Source organism: Stegostoma tigrinum, chromosome 12, assembly GCF_030684315.1.
Source record: "Stegostoma tigrinum isolate sSteTig4 chromosome 12, sSteTig4.hap1, whole genome shotgun sequence".
In the NCBI taxonomy this organism is placed as follows: Eukaryota; Metazoa; Chordata; class Chondrichthyes; order Orectolobiformes; family Stegostomatidae; genus Stegostoma; species Stegostoma tigrinum.
Window position 1 is genome coordinate 76453178 of NC_081365.1, and position 19485 is coordinate 76472662.

General features: G+C 48.1%; 1 protein-coding gene and 1 non-coding gene across 3 annotated transcripts in view; both read right to left on the minus strand.

Moving 5' to 3' along the window:
* Positions 1 to 783: 783 nt before the first annotated feature.
* The window catches only part of cltrn (collectrin, amino acid transport regulator), a 31614-nt gene continuing 12912 nt past the window's right edge, over positions 784 to 19485 (minus strand). For both annotated transcript variants that reach the window (XM_048540854.2, XM_059650046.1), the window contains 3 exons: positions 10448 to 10558; positions 10164 to 10358; positions 784 to 1478 (listed from right to left, as the gene is read on the minus strand). In XM_048540854.2, the coding sequence (XP_048396811.1) occupies positions 1325 to 1478; positions 10164 to 10358; positions 10448 to 10558 (460 nt within the window). In that variant the 3' untranslated portion in view covers positions 784 to 1324. The remainder of the gene's footprint in view (positions 1479 to 10163; positions 10359 to 10447; positions 10559 to 19485) is intronic.
* LOC125457365 (U6 spliceosomal RNA) lies at positions 4744 to 4850 on the minus strand. Its single transcript, XR_007248606.1, has one exon. It is a non-coding gene; the product is annotated as a U6 spliceosomal RNA (small nuclear RNA).

Sequence of the window (19485 nt, forward strand, 5' to 3'; positions counted from 1 at the left end):
TTACCGTCGACAATGTCCTTCTCCTTTGTGAATAGCCACGTAAAGTGTTCACCCACTTCCTCCGGCTCGGTACGTAAATTCCTTCCTTTGTCCTTGAGTGGACCTACCTTTTCCCTAGCTAATGCAGATGTAGAAAATGTCTTGGGATTTTCCTTAATCCTTATTGCTAAGGGCTTTTCATGGTTTCCTTTAGCTCTCCTAACTTCTTATCAAAGATTTTTCCTACTTTCTTTAAATTCTTTCAGGATGCTGTCTGTCTTCAGTTTCCTCAACCTGGTATATGCCACTTTTTTACTATTGACTACACTCACAATTTCTCTTGTTACCCAAGGTTCCTGAATCTTGCCATCCTTATCCTTCATTTTCGCAGGAACATGCTGGTCCCAAATTCTGTTCAACTGGCCTTGAAGAGATTCCCACGTGCCAGGTGTGGATTTACCTTCAAACAGTTGAATGCAATCTACATCCCTCAGTTCCTGCTTAATATTGTGGCAGCTAGCCTTCCCCAAGTCTTCCATCTGAGGACTGCTCTTATCCTTATCTACAGGTAACGAAAAACATACGGAATCATGGTCACAGTTCCCAATATGCTCCCCCATTAAGCATTTGATTATCTGGCTGGGTTTATTCCCCAATACCAAGGTCGAGGATGGCTCCTTTGCCAGTTGGACACATAACAAATTCCTCCCCCGTCCAATTCCCTGTTCCCAGTCAACACATGAACTGTTAAAAATCGTCGACAAAAACTGACAAAACAATGAAGACTGATGCGTACTTGTTAGGGAAGGCAAATTCTTGTGTATGGTTTATTAATGATTACAATGATGAGTTTTCACAAACTTGTAAGTTATTTGGTCCAGTAGTGAAACCATGTTTTTATACATAATTTCTTAAATAGATAAGGGCAGTCATAGAGAGGTGGAAGTCTTTCCTCATTTGCGCAGTATTTTATCATTCAGTCCACCCTTACAATGTTATGGTGTTCATTAATGAGGTCCTCACCCACTACAGCAGCCTCTCCCCATACGACAACCGTTATGTAATAACACTTCAAAAGATGGTGAACACAGGCATCATACTGTCACATCCAATGCGATGAATTGCTGCGATGGGGCCTATTTGATCTGTTGATCATTCCGCAGCCCATTTAACACAAAACAAGCTAGTGTAAACTATCAGGAAAGGAAAAAAAAATTAAAACCGAGCTGATTTGTATTTATTAATCAGAACTCTTACAAGTAAGGCTAATTTCCTGTGGTGATGATGAGTGAGGCAGGAACAGCCTGCGGAGATACTTTACACTGGCTTAAATAAGATTTGTCTCTTATAACTTGGTTAATTTGTCATCATCCTGACAGAAGGCTTCATTTTTCCATCCTTGAGACTCAACTAGTGAATTACAGTAAATCCCATTCTCAATGCTTTTGAGAGTTTTGTCTTCATTTTCTTCACCACCCCCTTCAGACTCTCGTGCTTTCCTGCAAGAGATGAGATATGTCACTGTGAGATATGACACTGTGTGGCAACTGGTTTCGACACGTCTGAAATCTGGGTTCAAAACCTTATTTCAAGCCTCTTTATCATCAGTTTTGCAGGTGTGCACCAAGCTTATTAATTGCAAATCAATATTTGCAAGTTATCTCTGAAATAACTCTGTAAACGCTGGTATCACATCGCCAAATCACCCTTTATTTAAAGATGCATAGTACGTGACACTGACCCAGCTCCCTCAGTGCTATCTCCACGACTGAGCAGAACCCCTGAAGCTCCCTGACAGCCGGGGCTCCCTGATTGGCTCGGGTGAACAGGTCTCATCAGGGAGCCCATATTCTCTGGGTATCTATCTGGCTGACCTAATTCCAATCACTACAATCTCTATGTTGTTCGTCTTACGATTTCATTGATGCAGTGGAATTTAATCGCAGCCTGCGGCTAGGGAAGACTTGAGAATGTTCGGTTTGCCACATTTTGAGATTATGGCTGGAGGGGTGACATTAGGAAGTGAGCAATCGAAGACAGTGTCAAATCCGACAGGGGCTAGGAAAAGAAATTCCCTCGTAGCAGCTGATAGCGTGGCTAAGATTAATGCAAATTAAAACTTGCCATCTGACTTCACAAAAGAAAAGCAGGTTGTAACAATGTTGAATAGGATACCAGTGGATAAAGGGAGATACTTCAACAGAGATAACAAGGTGTAGAGCTGGATGAACACAGCAGGCCAAGCAGCATCAGAAGAGCAGGAAGGCTGACGTTTCAGGCCTAGACCCTTCTTCTTCAACAGGTTGGCAGTGCTGACACCAGCAACATCACCCCATCAAACGGGAAGTATCCGCAATTGCTGGGGAACTAAGGATAAAAATTGCACAGGCTCCATCCAGAATATTCCTATCCTTTCTCAGAAGTGGGAGTGGCGCTAAGGGACTGATAAATTGTGCTGTTCTGAGCAAAAAGGAGGTAGAGAGAAAAACCCAACAACTGCAGACCAGTTCACATGGAGAAGCTGGGAGAGACAGGTAACCATGAGTCAATATAAGCTGTTGATAAACAAGCAAAGGGGCTCGGTGGAAATGATGAGATTTGATTTGATTTGATTTGTTGTAGACAGGTGTACCTAAGCACAGTGGAAAGCTTTGTTTTGTGAGCAGTACAGGCAGATCATGGCGAACAAAAGCATACAGATCATAGGGCACATAGACAGAACGAGGCAAACACAGTTACGGCAACACAAGAGGCGCCCGAAGCCAGATCACCAATATTTGAAGTCGGAGAGGTCCATTCAGCAGATGTTTTACAGGTGGATATTCAAAAATAATTTTGCCAAGTGGCTTTCCATACTCAAAGATTTAGGGCATAATTTCAAAATAGTTGAAGCAATGGAAAAGGCTTCAATGGCATTCTGAAGCAGACAGATATGGGCTTACACATGCATGAATGTCTTCACTTGTATGCAAAAGTCTATTAGAGAAAGCAAAGAGACTATGAGGCTTTACCAACAGAGACAGGGAGTACAAGTCATCAAGGTTTTGTTAAACCTTCGGAGAACATTACTGCTACCTTAGCTATACAACCGCATTCAATTTGGGGCACTTCGTCTTTGGGAGGTTGCCCTGACCTTGGGCAGGTTGCAGAAGCGATTCACATGAATGGCACAAGTGGTAAGAGAATTCAGCCTTGTTGGGGTGGCTGGAGGAGCATGCGGCGTTCACATGACAGCGCAGAAAGCCCCGTTCCTCACCAACCCTGCTGAATAAAAGTGAGAAGGGGCTGGCGTTCCTTGGCGGTGCCCAGCGCGCATGTACCCATCATGCCTCCCCTCTGCTGTCCGGTACACACCACACCCCAATCCCCACCCCCACTATCCACCACACCTTCCGGCACTCCTTTCCCAACTGAAGCCCTCAGAGTCATGCCACCCCCACTCCCCCTCTGGAGGCCATGCTTTGTGAGCCATGCTGGCTGCAGGTCCCAGCAGGGCCCAGTACTGAGCACTGCAGTAATACAGCACAGAGACAGACCCTTCGGCCCAACTCCCCCATGCCAACCAGGTTTCGCAAACTAAACTAGAACAACATGCCTGCATTTGGCCCATATCCCTCTACTCATTGCCATTTCCCCCATTCGCCTTCACCGTTCCTGTCTTAAACCAGAAACTCTGTACCTTCATATGGCCTACTTTATTGCAGTGAAAACACCTGATCTTTTTCACTTCTCTTGCCCCGTCCTTGTCACCCTGTGGTAAACTATCTTCAATGAGCTCTCCTTTTCCCCTGCCACCCAAGGATTTCTCTTTTCCCCAATTTCCATCCCTCGCACACTGGTGCTGGAAGCCCAACTTCAATTTATGAACCGACTCATAATTGTCAGTCATTTCTGCTGCTAATCCCGCAGTCTTAACACTCTGCTCTTCCACACGAGGTTCTCAATTCTTCAACTCCTCCAAAAGGATTGCTTCTCTAAGAGCGTCATATAGAACCCCTACAGCAGGGAAGACTGTCATTCAGCCCATCAAGTCCACAATGATCCTAGGAAGCTCGTGCCATCCAGACCAACCCCTTTAGCCTATCCCTGTAACCCTGCATTGCCCATGGCTAAGCCACCTAACCTGCACATCCCTGGGCACTATGGGCAATTTGGCCTGGCCAACTCACCCTAGCCTGTACGTCTTTGGAATATGGGAGGAAACCCATGCAGACACAGGGAGAATGTGCAAACTCCACACACAGACTCATGCTTGAGGGGAGGATTGAACCTCTGACCCTGACACTGTAAAGCAGCAGCACTAACCACTGAGCCATTGTCCTTCTCTTTTTGATGCCCTTATCCCCACCCAACAAAGTTACTTTGCTTGATCTTTTCAAACATTATGTATGTTAGAACTTTTAAGCTGGACCACACTGTGATATAAATGCTTATCATTGAAAATCATAAGATCATGAAATCCCTACAGTGTGGAAACAGGCCCTTCGGCCCAACAAGTCCACACGGGCACTCAGACATCCCACCCAGACCCATCCCCCTATAACCCACACATCCCTGAACACTACGGGCAATTTAGCACGGCCAATACACCTAGCCTGCACATCCTTGGACTGTGGGATGAAACCGGAGCACCCGGAGGGAACCCACGCAGACAAGGGGAGAATGTGTAAACTCCACACAGACAGTCACCCGAGGGTAGAATTGAACCTGGGTCCCTATCGCTGTGAGGCTGCAGTGCTAACCACTGAGCCACCGTGCCACCCAAAAAAAACTGAACACTTCACAAACTTGTGTGTCATCCTTGCGCAGGAGCCATGGTAATCTCCGCTGTATCGTTCCGATTTTAGCATATGTGCTGCCAAAGTGAGCACACGGAGACTATCGGGAGTTGGGCAACCTTGTTAAAGTCAGGCAATTTGCGTCCAATTTTCTAACTGGAGGACCGGGGAGAAACGCATTCTTCTAAATCCCCATCCCGCACCATCAGCCTGAGGGGCTGAATGGCCTTCTTTTCGATCACTGTGGAAACTGGGGTTGTGAAGGCACTGACGGCAGCAGCAAACCTGCTGAGTTATTTAACAGAAGCCAGCTCTGCCATCTCACATCTCACAAAGGGGTTGGTCCTTTGTAGGGATCGCTGTGCATTGCTCCCATGCTTTCGGTACCCAGAACTGGGCAGTGGATTTAAACCCGTCTGCCTGTTTTTGGGCTCTCCACGCAGAGCCTGAACATCCTATAAAAGCTGGTATCCATGTGGTTATTTCTGAAGAAGGGTCTAGGCCCGAAACATCAGCCTTCCTGCTCTCTGATGCTGCTTGGCCTGCTGTGTTCATCCAGCTCTACACCATGTTATCCACATGGTTATCACCATTGAGCCGTTTACGAGCTAGAAACACACAGGGCAAACACAATAAAAACATATCACTGGTTTCAGCTCTTCCACCACCTCATTGCAATCCCCGGAGAGATTGTCAGAGTTCCTACATTGCTAAGCTAAAGACATCAAAGCATCAGTGATAATGGGAAATGCAGATGCTGGAGAATCCAAGATAACAAAGTGTGGAGCTGGATGAACACAGCAGGCCAAGCAGCATCTCGGGAGCACAAAAGCTGATGTTTTGGGCCTAGAAACGTCAGCTTTTGTGCTCCTGAGATGCTGCTTCGCCTGCTGTGTTCATCCAGCTCCACACTTTGTTATCTTACATCAAAGCATCATCTGGGACACCACTGGGGCTTGATTTGATCACCATTAAGGAGCAAGGAGAGCCTCGCATGATTTTTTTTTCTCTTGCTCACTCTTTGCAAAAGTTTATTTTGATTTTGCAGTGGCTCAGTGTTAGCACTGCAGCCTCACAGCGTCAGGGGCCCACATTCGATCCCAGCCTCGGGCGTCTGTGTGGAGTTTGCACATTCTCCCCGTGTCTGCGTGGGTTTCCTCCGGGTGCTCCGGTTTCCTCCCTCAGTCCAAAGATGTGCAGGTTAGGTGCGTTGGCCATGCTAAATTGCCCCATGATGTCTGGGGATGTGCAGGCTAAGTGCATGGGCTATGGGAAATGCAGGGCTAGAAGGATGGGGTAGGGGTGTGTAAAGTCTGGGTGGATGCACTTCAGAGGGTTGGCATGGACCTGATGGACCAAATGGCCTGCATCCTCTCTGTAGGGATTCGATAATTCACGACAGTTTGCTGATGTAGAGAATTGGTAAATTCCGATGAAAAATGAATGCCTTTTCTGCACTTTTTTGTTTTACATAATAACATCCAGTTCACCTTAGTCTACCACACTGTGCTTTTATCGCATCAGCCTTTTCCTGAAGTTTTGTACTCCTGCTGCCGAGGGATGGGAATTTTAGAAAGTGTCGCATTTTCCTATTTCGCCCCTCTGTGTTAAAACCAAGCACAATTTCAGCAAAGGGACTGTGTGCCAAAACTCCCCATAGTCCATTTCTCGTGCTAGTCCCGGTGGCAGCTCTTTGCGGGCAGCCATGGTTTGGGTCACAGTGACAGTGACCAGGTTCACATCTCCCTTTGATTGGCCACAATTGGGAGAGATTTCAAAGTGAGCTGGCCTCTATCACGTACCCCATGCCATCGCCAAGTCTGCCAATTCACAATCCACACACCCGCTGCTCCCCGTTTGCTCCACACTTCAGCCAATCTGCTGAGGAGCTCCTCACCCATGCCTTGTTTGCCCCGGGACTCCATTGTGCTGTCTTCATTTCTACTTTCTGTAAACTTGAGGATACTGAAGCTTGGTGGCCCTGTCCTTAGTGGTACTAAAGTCCCACTTATTGACCATCTCTTCTCTCACATTGGCACTCAGCCACATAACACTTTGATTTAGAAAGGTTCATCCTTGTTTACAATTCCCTGCTGTAACTTGTCTTCTTTGTAATCTCACGTAAGACCCCCATAACTTTCGGATATGTCTTTGTCCCTCTAATTCTGGAGTATCCCAGTTTTAGCTGGTCCCATACTAGAGACGAGCCTTCAGTAGTCTAGGCCCCAAACCCTGGAACTTCTCACCCTCTTGGTCTCACTTTGCTCCTTTAAGACTCTCCTTAAAGCCAACCTCTTGACGAAGATTTGGCCATTCGCCTAAATACTGGCTTGATGCACACGTTTGCACAGTAACATCCGAGAAAATTCCCTGTGACATTTTTATTATATGTAAGGCGCCCTATAAATAAAAAGTTTCTGTCAGTTTTACAATGTAGAACAAAGCAAAGATCTGCCACCATCAAATTAAACCTTTAATCGGTGTTCCATTTGGGGCAGCTTGTACCACAAGGTCAAAGGTCAGCAAAGCTCAGAAGCTTTAATACCAGGCAAGGCTGTTTATCCTGTCAGTCTGAGCTAGAACATTCTGTACAGGAGCAGTATCACTATGGTAACAAGGCTTGCAACACACTCCAAAGTTTAAAAACAGATAAGTGTATAATAGCATTGGCAACGACAGGCAAAGGTTTATGACTGCTGGGATTAATCTGTTGACAAATAAAATTAGCACTAATCGAAGAGTCAGCACATCCTAACAACACCGTCATAGCACAGATACCCACGTGCAAGAACATTCCCCTTTTCACTGCGAAGGCTGAGGCTCCTGAGCTCAGACTTGCAATTCCTATTTTTTTTTCCAGGCAGGAAAGCATTCATTAGGCTTAGCGCCATCGAGCCCAATTTGCACCAGTGATGGTCCAGTGATAGAAGGATAGAGTTTCACTCCTGGTGCAAAGCATCATACACACAGTGTAAGGGGTGAAAGGCATCTTGACCAAATCGCCACTCCCAGCAATCCTTTATTTTATTTGTTCACATGACGATGACTTGGTATCTCGGCCTGCGTTTATTGCCAATTTCTAACTGCTCAGAACAGACAATTATAGGTCACCCAGCAAGGGATAGGTTGCTCAGTTCCTGGCTTTGTCCCTCAATATTGATGTTTTCCCTGATATTTTGACATGGGCTATGTAGATAATCACACTCTAATCTTCAATAAATAAGAACTCTATCTTTTCTTTCATCCCGTAGGCTCAGTCTAGAGCAGAAGCACACTGGCAGCTTGAAAAGACAATGGAACCATACTCAGGAATATACACCGGAGTATATTTCAACAGTTGCTTTTCAACAGCACAGCAGAGAAAAATAAAATGAGCTTGTTATCAAGAACTGGAAGATTGTCTCTTTCTCCTGCTAATCTCCCTCAAAACGATCAGCCATGATCATATGGAATGGTAGTGCAGGCTCATAGGGCTGAATAACCTCCTCCTGCACTTAGTTTCTTCTGTTTTCTCAGTTTAAACAGTGCCTGGTGAGTCAGGGAAATAAGCAGTTACCAAGGCCTCAAAGCTTTGTCACTGCCGAGGATGCCAGGCAACAGGTAGTCAACCACGGTCTCAGGTTAAAACATGGATGCCTCCAGAATTCTAAGGATGTTTAAACGGTGTAGCATTCATCCCCTTGACTGTACCACCCCTCCCCTGTTAGGCTTATTACCTGTGTTTGTGTGTGTGTGTGCATTTAATGCTTTGTTTTTTGGGTTAGTAGATAATGAAATTCCTCTTACTCAAAAAACCTTTATTTTGATCCAGTTAACAACATTTTTAAATTGGCTTGTGATGTTAACCCTGTGCTAGAAAAATTACAGATAGTTATTGCAATCGACCAGGAGGGTGTTGGAAACAAGGAAGCCAATTTCCTGTCCTCACCAGGATGGAGCAACCTAACCCTATCATTACATCTGCTAATTCTGTTCCCACCCCCTTCCTCAGTCAGTTATAATTTGAAGTGTTCCAACCTTGTGCATTTTCAGCCAATGACCCCTGACAATGAGCAACACAGACGTTCAGACAATTCCCATGCCGTAGTCCCAGGTGCGCCTGGTCACTATTTCTGAACAAGTTTTCCCAAATTTTCCATCACTCTCCGACTCAATGTGTTCTATTTGATTTCCGATAGTCTGAAGATTAAAAAATGGGGACTGTTGACTCTCCTGCCAACACTTAGAGAACAGCCAGGCGAAACAATCGAGTGAATTGCAGGATGGCTGAATTTGAATTCAAGTATTAAAACAAGAACTCAATTAAAAATCTAATGATGACCGTGAATCCATTGCTGATTGTCAGAAAAGTCCATCTGCGTCACCAATGTCCTTTAGGGAAGGAAGCTGCCGTCCTTACCTGGTCAGGCCTACATGTGACTCCAGACCCACAGCAATGTGTTTGACTCTTAACTGCCCTCTGGGCAATTAGGGATGGGCAATAAATGCTGCCTGGCCCAGCGACACCCTCATCCCATAGATAAATAAAAGCAAAACTAAAAAGGATTGTCCAGAATTCCCAGACTCCCCCAGGCCCTTCAAACCACACATGCTCGTTTTGAAAGAGTAGAACTGGGAGCTAAGCGATGTGCCAGGCTTGGCATATGCATGTTTCTGTGTTGAAAGTGAAATATAGAACTCACGTTCGAGCATAGCAATGAGTTCTTTCCACGTGCAGCATCTAGTTCAGTACCCCTTCACCCTTTCAATTTGAACCAGTTCCTCTGAAATGTCCAGTTGTTGCAAAATTCTCTTCAAGAAATCATAGAATCCCTACAGTATGGAAGCAGGACTTTCCACCCATCTAGGACACACCAAACCTTCAAGGAGCCTCCCACCCTGACTCACCCCACTACCTTATCGCTGCGTCAACCAAGGCTAACCCACCTAGCCTGCACATCCCTGGACACTATGGGGCAATTTAACATGGCCAATCCATCCTAACCTGCACATCTTTGGACCGCGGGAGGAAACATACGCAGACACGGGGAGAATATGCAATCTCCACACAGACAGCCGCCCCAGGCTGGATTCGAACTGGGCTCCCCAGCACCGGGAGGAAGCAGCGCTAACCACCGAGCCACCGCGCCGCCCCAAAATAGCCCATTTGTCCAGCTGGGCCAATGGTGATGTGATGCAGAAGAGCGAGGTAACCTCAAGGACAGGGCCAACCCAGTGACAAATGGCATTTGCAGACTCACAGAATGGTCGCACAGTGCCAATGGGAGCCATTTACCCATTTTAGTGAAATGTCACTCAGCAGATCCGCAACCCAGCCCCTAGTACAACGCCCATCCGCTCCTGGAAGCCGGCTATTTCACCCTGGAAAGGGAAAGCAGGAGAAAAGGAAGGACTGGCAACACTTACTTCCGCTGGTCCCGGTAACCGGTGATGATGTTCACAATCAAACCGACGACAACCAAGCCCATGACGACACCGAACACAATTAGCCAGACGGTGACCGATGGCTCAGCAACTGGGGCGAAGGTGGGTTCAACACCGATGAATTCCAACGTCTCGTCGTCCAGGGAGAAGGCGTTGTTGAACCGAGATCTGACCATTCTGAAATATTTAAAGGGCAACGTCAGCCACAGCTGTAACCAGATGGGCATCTCGCCACGTCGACCCCTGCTCCGCAATTTAAATCGTACCTGATGGCCGTTTCCACATCAGACTTGGGCACTGGTTGTAAGGTTTCATTTGTCACCACAAAGTAGAAGGAGATCCTGCTCGTTTCATTGCATATGTGCACATCGGTGACACTAAAGTGGACAACAAACAGGTCAAAAGCTTTATCACCCTGTCAAGTCACTATCCTTTCAATTTTAGTCAGTAATGCCCTGAGTTTCTATTTACACAGCCAGGTGGATAAAACAGCTGGAAGGAGAGGCACAATTCGCACGTTAATTTGAGTTGATGTAGTTTGACCCAATTTGATTTAAGCTTTCTGCACTCAAGTCAGGGAGACCAGTGAAAAATGTACAATGCCGCCACACATCTTAGGCCCGCGGTTACAAACCTTAGGTACACAAAGTAACATAGAGAAACAAAGTTTAAAGTAAAATATCACCATTGTTCTCAGTACAAGTAGAAAAACAAACAAATAAAGTTAAAAGTTGACATTACAGCCCTTCCTAGTCTTAATTGGATAAATGAAGGAATAAAGGTAAAAGTTCTTTCTTAAGTGCAAGGCTTCGATCTCCTACACTTCGGCCTGCTCTCCGGGAAATCCTGGGATTCCTGCTCTTGTTGCCGCAGATGCCAAGGGACTGACACTTTGGATTCACTCTAACTACGTTGGGCTCAGGCCTGCATCCACTTCCACACACGAGGGGACTCCATCCGACACCGCTCCGGGCCTAGAGCCACTTCCACACACGAGGGGACTCCATTCGATACTGCTCCGGGCCTACAGCCACTTCCACACATGAGGGGACTCCATTTGATACTGCTCCGGGCCTGCAGCCACTTCCACACACGAGGGGACTCCACTCGATACTGCTCCAGGCCTACAGCCACTTCCACACACAAGGGGACTCTATTCGATACTGCTCCGGGCCTGCAGCCACTTGCACACACATGGGACCTCCATCTGACACCGCTCCGGGTCTAAAGCCACTTCCACACATGAGGGGCCTCCATCTAACACCGCTCCGGGCCTACAGCCACTTCCACACGAGGGGCCTCCATCCAACACCGCTCCGGGCCTACAGCCACTTCCACACGAGGGGCCTCCATCCGACACCGCTCTGGGCCTACAGCCACTTCCACACGAGGGACCTCCATCCGACACCGCTCCGGGTCTAAAGCCACTTCCACACATGAGGGGCCTCCATCCGACACCGCTCTGGGCCTACAGCCACTTCCACACACAAGGGGCCTCCATCCGACACTGCTCCGGGCCTACAGCCACTTCCACACACGAGGAGCCTCCATCCAACACCACTCTGGCCCTACAACCACTTCCACAGATGGGACACCTCCAACTGAAATCGCTCCGGGCCTGCAACCTCTTCCACACATGGGACCTTTATCCGACACCGCTCAGGATCCAGAACTTCTTGCCCCGCTCCTCAAGATGCCATCGCCGCTGTTGCTCTCTCTCCACAGCCTCCAGAAGGTAAGCAAATCAAAACCGAGAAGGAGAGAGGTTGGCCTGTTGCGCACGGGCCTACTGTATCGGGGCTACCATTCTGAAGGAAGAGTCATGAGGTCAATTGGAAATTGGCATTTCTGTTATGTCTGCAAGAAAAAGAAACAGAACGAAAGGAGAAAGCAATCTGCCAGAAATGATGAGGGGAGGGCTGTTCAGTTTGGGGTGATATCTTGAGACGCTAATTAATCCCAAATAGGCGCTGAAAAAAATGCAATTTAGACCTGGCAGGAGCATAAACACTTTCACATTCACAACAGTTTAGGGAAGGAATTCCAAAGTTTAGGGCCTAGCCAGCCCTACGTTTGACAGCTGTGCTTAAAACCAGGGTGGCATGTGGTTAGGAATGGGTAAGGCCTTCGAATCATAGAGATCTAAAAATCAGGAACAAAAGCAGAAGTTGCTGGAAAAGCTCAGCAGGTCTGGCAGCATCTGAGAAGGAGAAAACCAGAGCTCATGTTTCGGGCCTGGTGACCCTTCCTCAGAACTATTGTAATCCCATTTCCCAGCTTTTGCCCAGCTTTTCTAGGTGCTTTCCCCGGCTTTCTCTAAATAGTTGATGACGAGGAAGACACACTTAACTGAAGAGCATCGCCGAAGTGTGCGCCAGTATGTAATTAGCAATGGTAATTGAGAAAGAAAAATGAACTTAAACCTTTATATCAAACAGAAAGGGACACAAAAGGTGCAAACGTTATGTTACCTTTGTCTAAATTTCTCGTTACGCAAAATACATTGTTCAGTTTTGGTACATTTGACTGGAGAGGATCCAATGGAGATTGAGCAGACTCATGTTGGAGGCGAAAGGGCTAAACCCTGAGAAAAATTGCACTGACTGAGTCAGTGTATTGGGCTAAGTACAGCTGGTTAACGGGTGATTTAATTGAGGCGTTTAGGCTGATGATTCGTTCTTTCAGTAGATAAACAGGAAGTATTTTCCACGGCAGTTCGGAACAAGGTGGGAGGGGAGGGGGACACGTGGCGCTGGGGAGGGAATAACCGAAACATGTGAGCTGTAATTCGATGCCAGGAGGCACTCCTTCAAATCGTTTTCACTTCAAAATGTGTCGCGACTCAGAGTTCAATCCAGACCTTTAACTCCGGGTTTGATAGGCGGGAGTGCCAAAGGGTGTGGAAGCACACCTAGTAAATGGGGTTAAAATATGACCTCAAGGTCATTGAACGGTGCAACAGATCCAAGAGGTCAGAGATAATGGGAACTGCAGATGCTGGAGAATTCCAAGATAATAAAATGTGAGGCTGGATGAACACAGCAGGCCAAGCAGCATCTCAGGAGCACAAAAGCTGACGTTTCGGGCCTAGACCCTTCATCAGCGGCCAAGAGGTCAACTGGGTTACTCCTGTTCGTACAGTACCTTGGTCTCAATCCATCCACCTCAGCAATTCTTATTACTCCATTCACTCAGTGTTTAAATAAATCGATTCAGCAAAACCATCAGAGAAATAGGATCTGTCGGGAGAGCTCTTTCAGAGAGTTGGTGCAGACATAAAGGGATGAATGGCCTCTCTCTCTCTCTGTCTTCTGTTGGCTATATACGCACTCTCCAAGCGAAAGAGACAATTTAGTTCAGCGGGGTGGGCGACGTTTGGTGCCAGAGCCATGGAAATAGTGGAGTACGGGTATGAGGAGAGACTGAGGCGAGGTCAGATCCTTTGACTTACGAAGTTCAGGTAGGCCATCCAGCCCTGAGCAAACACGCGGGTCCCTGGAAGCTGTTACCTCACATTCCGGGCCCCTCAGAGCAGCCTGAAGGCCTATCAGAAACAGTACATTCTTCCCCTCCGTCTCGTGTCAGGCAAGCCTCAGAGTTCAAGTTAGATCCAGCCTTGATACAGTTACAATCAGCAGGAGAGGAGGAAACCCGCCTGAGACACTTGGGGCGCAAGGGATAGGGCATGGTCTGGACTGTGCCACCTGTGTCCAGGCCAGAGTTAGAGGGATCAGACCTGGGCCCAGGGGAGGCTACATGAGAAAGAAGAGGTCTGCACCCTCAGAGCTTGTGAAGGAGTGATGTCATGATTGCCAATGAGGTCCAGGTGGACATTGAGATCCTTGGCTGGGGCTGTTAACCTGGGCCAATCAGGGAGCCCTGGCTGACAGGCACAAACAGGGGATTCAGAGAGACTCCTCACCCTCGGGCCCAGATCCATGTTGGCTGGCCGGAGCACACGTGTAAATAAAGGGTACACCAGCCTCTGTGCAGTTGTTTCAGCCTCCATGCTATTTAATCCCTTGTGAATGACATCCCACGGTGCAACACTGATGAAATACCGTGCTGTAACGCACCAGTCTCCGCAGCTATATTTCCTCATGCTTCCATGAGCAGGGGAAACACCCAGAGGGTATTTTGTTTGTTTCCAATTTGGGGATGGGGTGATTTACAATGGTTTGAGTTGCATCCCCTTTTTTTTCTCCCCCCAACGTTGTCAGACGCTCAGCAAATACAGATCGGAAACACGCTTGCCTCTGTCGTGTGCAAACACAGATGAAGTGCCGTGGACTTAGCTTACTTCAAACTCTCATTCAGATTTATTTTACGGCTCCGACTGTAACTTGCAGTTGGACACAACAGTGAATACTTCCTGCTTTGAACATACTCCTGCTGCAGGGCACACAGCAATTAGCTGTGCAGCTTAATCCTGCTTCTTGGCTCGTGACCAGAGTCAGCTCTGAAAACAACACAGCTCTTAAAATCACAAGAGAACAGCCTTGACATTTACTGGACTATAAGGGAAGCTTTGTAGAACAAGGCCAAAGGATGACAAGATTAAGAGTTGGGTAAGCATTCAAAAATCCTGCCACAGTCTAATGTGCAATCTTTTTAATTGTGCCTGTGTGCGGTGAAAGAACAGAGGAAAATCGTTTGGATTGAAATGCAGTCACGTACAAATTGCCTTCCTTGCCCGCCATAGTCATGTGAACACCCCTCCCACCTCCCCCCCAGCTAGGCCGGGCACCTTCACTTCAATTAAGCCTTTGGGTGGAATTTTCCCAGCTTTGCCTGTGCGATGGTGGATCTGTTGAGAAAAGCTGGTGAAAATTCCGATTCTCGGCATGGAGGAGAAACCAAGCTCAATTCTGCCACCCAGGGTCTGCACGGCAAGATGGGAGGCTAGCTGGGTGAGGGCCCTGTTTGCACACGTCGACCTCTCGGTCGTGTCCAGTCTCGCCTCACTTCGATGCAATTTCCTATTCTCCCATCTGCCGAGCAGGGAAACTAGGCAGTGACAGTTCCCAAGCGGAACAAACAGAACGGGTACCCTGTGTCTCCAGCTGCAGGTTCCTCTTCCTCGGACAATGGTACCCAGTATCCTGGGGTGCCAACCACCTACCAGTCCCATATCCATGAATGTGGGCACCCTTTCAGCATCATCATGGCATGTCCCCAAACCACTGCCAATAGAATTCTGAGATATTAGGAACTGCAGATGCTGGAGAACCCAAAATAATAAAATGTTAGGCTGGATGAACACAGCAGGCCAAGCAGCATCTCAGGAGCACAAAAGCTGACGTTTCGGGCCTAGACCCTTCATCAGAGAGGGGGATGGGGTGAGGGTTCTGGAATAAATAGGGAGAGAGGGGGAGGCGGACCGAAGATGGAGAGAAAAGAAGATAAGGTGGAGAGAGTATAGGTGGGGAGGTAGGGAGGGGATAGGTCAGTCCAGGGAAGACGGACAGGTCAAGGAGGTGGGATGAGGTTAGTAGGAAGATGGGGGTGCGGCTTGGGGTGGGAGGAAGGGATGGGCGAGAGGAAGAACAGGTTAGGGAGGCAGAGACAGGTTGGACTGGTTTTGGGATGCAGTGGGTGGAGGGGAAGAGCTGGGCTGGTTGTGTGGTGCAGTGGGGGGAGGGGACGAACTGGGCTGGTTTAGGGATGCAGTTGGGGAAGGGGAGATTTTGAAACTGGTGAAGTCCACATTGATACCATTAGGCTGCAGGGTTCCCAGGCGGAATATGAGTTGCTGTTCCTGCAACCTTCGGGTGGCATCATTGTGGCACTGCAGGAGGCCCATGATGGACATGTCATCTAAAGAATGGGAGGGGGAGTGGAAATGGTTTGCGACTGGGAGGTGCAGTTGTTTGTTGCAAACTGAGCAGAGGTGTTCTGCAAAGTGGTCTCCAAGCCTCCGCTTGGTTTCCCCAATGTAGAGGAAGCCACACCGGGTACAGTGGATGCAGTATACCACATTGGCAGATGTGCAGGTGAACCTCTGCTTAATGTGGAATGTCATCTTGGGGCCTGGGATAGGGGTGAGGGAGGAGGTGTGGGGGCAAGTGTAGCATTTCCTGCGGTTGCAGGGGAAGGTGCTGGGTGTGGTGGGGTTGGAGGGCAGTGTGGAGCGAACAAGGGAGTCACGGAGAGAGTGGTCTCTCCGGAAAGCAGACAAGGGTGGGGATGGAAAAATGTCTTGGGTGGTGGGGTCGGATTGTAGATGGCAGAAGTGTCGGAGGATGATGCGTTGTATCCGGAGGTTGGTGGGGTGGTGTGTGAGAACGAGGGGGATACTCTTTGGGCGGTTGTGGCGGGGGTGGGGTGTGAGGGATGTGTTTCGGGAAATGCGGGAGACGCGGTCAAGGCCGTTCTCGATAACTGTGGGGGGAAAGTTGCGGTCCTTAAAGAACTTGGACATCTGGGATGTGCGGGAGTGGAATGTCTTATCGTGGGAGCAGATGCAGCGGAGGCGGAGGAATTGGGAATAGGGGATGGAATTTTTGCAGGAGGGTGGGTGGGAGGAGGTGTATTCTAGGTAGCTGTGGGAGTCGGTGGGCTTGAAATGGACATCAGTTACAAGCTGGTTGCCTGAGATGGAGACTGAGAGGTCCAAGAAGGTGAGGGATGTGCTGGAGATGGCCCAGGTGAACTGAAGGTTGGGGTGGAAGGTGTTGGTGAAGTGGATGAACTGTTCGAGCTCCTCTGGGGAGCAAGAGGCGGCGCTGATACAGTCATCAATGTACCGGAGGAAGAGGTGGGGTTTGGGGCCTGTGTAGGTGCGGAAGAGGGACTGTTCCACGTAACCTACAAAGAGGCAGGCATAGCTGGGGCCCAGGCGGGTGCCCATGGCCACCCCCTTAGTCTGTAGGAAGTGAGAGGAGTCAAAAGAGAAGTTGTTGAGGGTGAGGACGAGTTCAGCTAGGCGGATGAGAGTGTCGGTGGAGGGGGACTGGTCGGGCCTGCGGGACAGGAAGAAGCGGAGAGGCGTTGAGGCCATCTGCATGTGGAATACAGGTGTATAGGGACTGGACGTCCATGGTGAATATGAGGTGTTGGAGGCCAGGGAATTGGAAGTCCTGGAGGAGGTGGAGGGCGTGGGTGGTGTCCTTTGATGCAGCACTTGAGTGTGTACAAGCACCTTGTATTCTGAGACAGTAGGAGCTGCAGATGCTGGCGATTTCTGAGATAACAAGGTGTAGAGCTGGATGAACACTGAAGGCCAAGCAGCATCAGGGGAGCAGGAAGGCTGACGTTTTGGGCCTAGACCCTGAAGTGAAGAAGGATCTAGGCTCGAAACGTTAGCCTTCCTGCTCCCCTGATGCTGCTTGGCCTGCTGTGTTCATCCAGCTCTACATCTTTCATTCTGACGTTGCCCTCAGGGCACTTTGCTCCCCGCTCTTAGACTCACTCAGGCTGGAACTCACCCAGCCTAATGCTTGTCTCAGCACTCACTCGCTTCGTACCTACTTGTGTTGTTCATTGTCTGTCTGTCTTGTCCTTTTCCACTGTGCCCTCCTCAGCCAGAGCTTAAAAGCTCATTGCCCTTCGATTTCTGCAGTGATCAGTCAGTGGGAATGGACATGTTATTGCGTGGTAATGTGCCACATCAATGTGCCAGCAGCTTAAGTGGAAAGCAATTGACCCATGGCACCCACACCACATCCCCCATCCCCCCAGCATTCTTGAGAGGCAAGGTTTACTCTCTGCGAGCCGAGAGAGAGAGAGAGAGAGAGAGAGTAGTCTTCCAAGGAGGTGGATGATGGCTTTGATTCGGAAGAACATCACTTCCTAAATATTAGACTAATGCAAGATCAGGGCAGGACCTAATTAACATTGGAGCTCCAATAAATGTGAGCTGGATATTATGATCTCTCATTAACTGTAAATGTGATGCTGCTTTAAGGCAAGCAGTTTCTACCTGTTCACCAAAGGGAGCTGATGGCCTGGTTGGGTGCTACTATCACTGGAATGTTAGTCCAGAGACCCAGGTAATGTTCTCGAGACCTAGGTTCAAATCCCACTACAGCTGACGGTAGCATTTGAATTCAATAAAATAAATCGGGAATTAGGAGTCTACTGATGACCATGAATGTGTTATTGGGGAAAAACCCATCTGGTTCACTTATGTCCTTCAGGGAAGGATATGTAACTCCAGACCCACAGCAATATGGTTGACTCTTAACTGCCCTTTGGGCAACTAGGGATGGGCAATAAATGTTGGCCTAGCCTGTGAATGAATATAAAAAGGCTGTTAATGTAGCTTCTCTTTGGAGTCTAATTCCAAACCAAAGCACAAACAGTTTCTAGACAAGGCCTCACATCTAACATGCATTGTCTGACCCAAAATGTCACTCCTTCTTTGTACTGATAAAACCCTTAGTTCTCTCAGGGCAGTGACTTGAAAGGAATCGGGGATTTACATATACATGTTAACCAATTAACACCTTCTAACCGATTAAAGATTTAACAGCATCTTACATTTGTTTAGTACATCCTCATCAGTGGTGCGACTCTTTGATCTTTCGCTTATTAATTCTGTGTCTGGTATCACCTCTCTCACTAACACCTGAAGGAGGACCTCCGAAAGCTTGTGGCTTCAAATAAACCTGTTGGACCCAGTTCAACACCAGCGCCTTCACATCCCAGTTTTCCTTCATTTTTTTTGCGACTGCAGAATAGAAATGGTGATTCCAATCATTCAGAAGCTTTGCTGTCCCTGATAGCTCCACATTGCAGAATGAGAAGATGTTCAGTAGCACTCCCTTAGACTAGCACATCCCTTAGGATGAGGCTAAGGGACGGGTAACCAATGAATAGCAATATGTTTACAAGTTCTCCCTTGTATTTTACAACTAAAGGTCAGACTCTGTGCACTGGGTAACATTTATTTTTCATTCCCCTCTCGCTACAGGGACTGGAAAGACTCCTAGCTGGCAATGCTGGATCTGGTGCTTGGTCAGGTTTGAATGATGGCTCTAGTGCCAGGGATCCTGGCATTGGTGAGTATGCCTGCCATTACTGAGTGGAAGACAGTGCAAGAGAAGAGCAGGGAGGCAAGTTCTTGAGGTGAGCTGCAAAGAACATGACGAGGAACCTTGCTCAGGCTCAAGGAGACAAACCCTCCATGAAATGGCAAGGAAGTTGACGTTTCGGTGGTTGCCAGTAAAATTTAGCCCCTCGCATTGAACTCCCTACAGAGTTGTGCACTTGAAACATTGCACAAGAGGTGATGCAGAGGTGTAAGAAAGCAAGCTACTGACATAGGCACATACAGAGCTGCAAGCTTCCATTAAGAAACAAA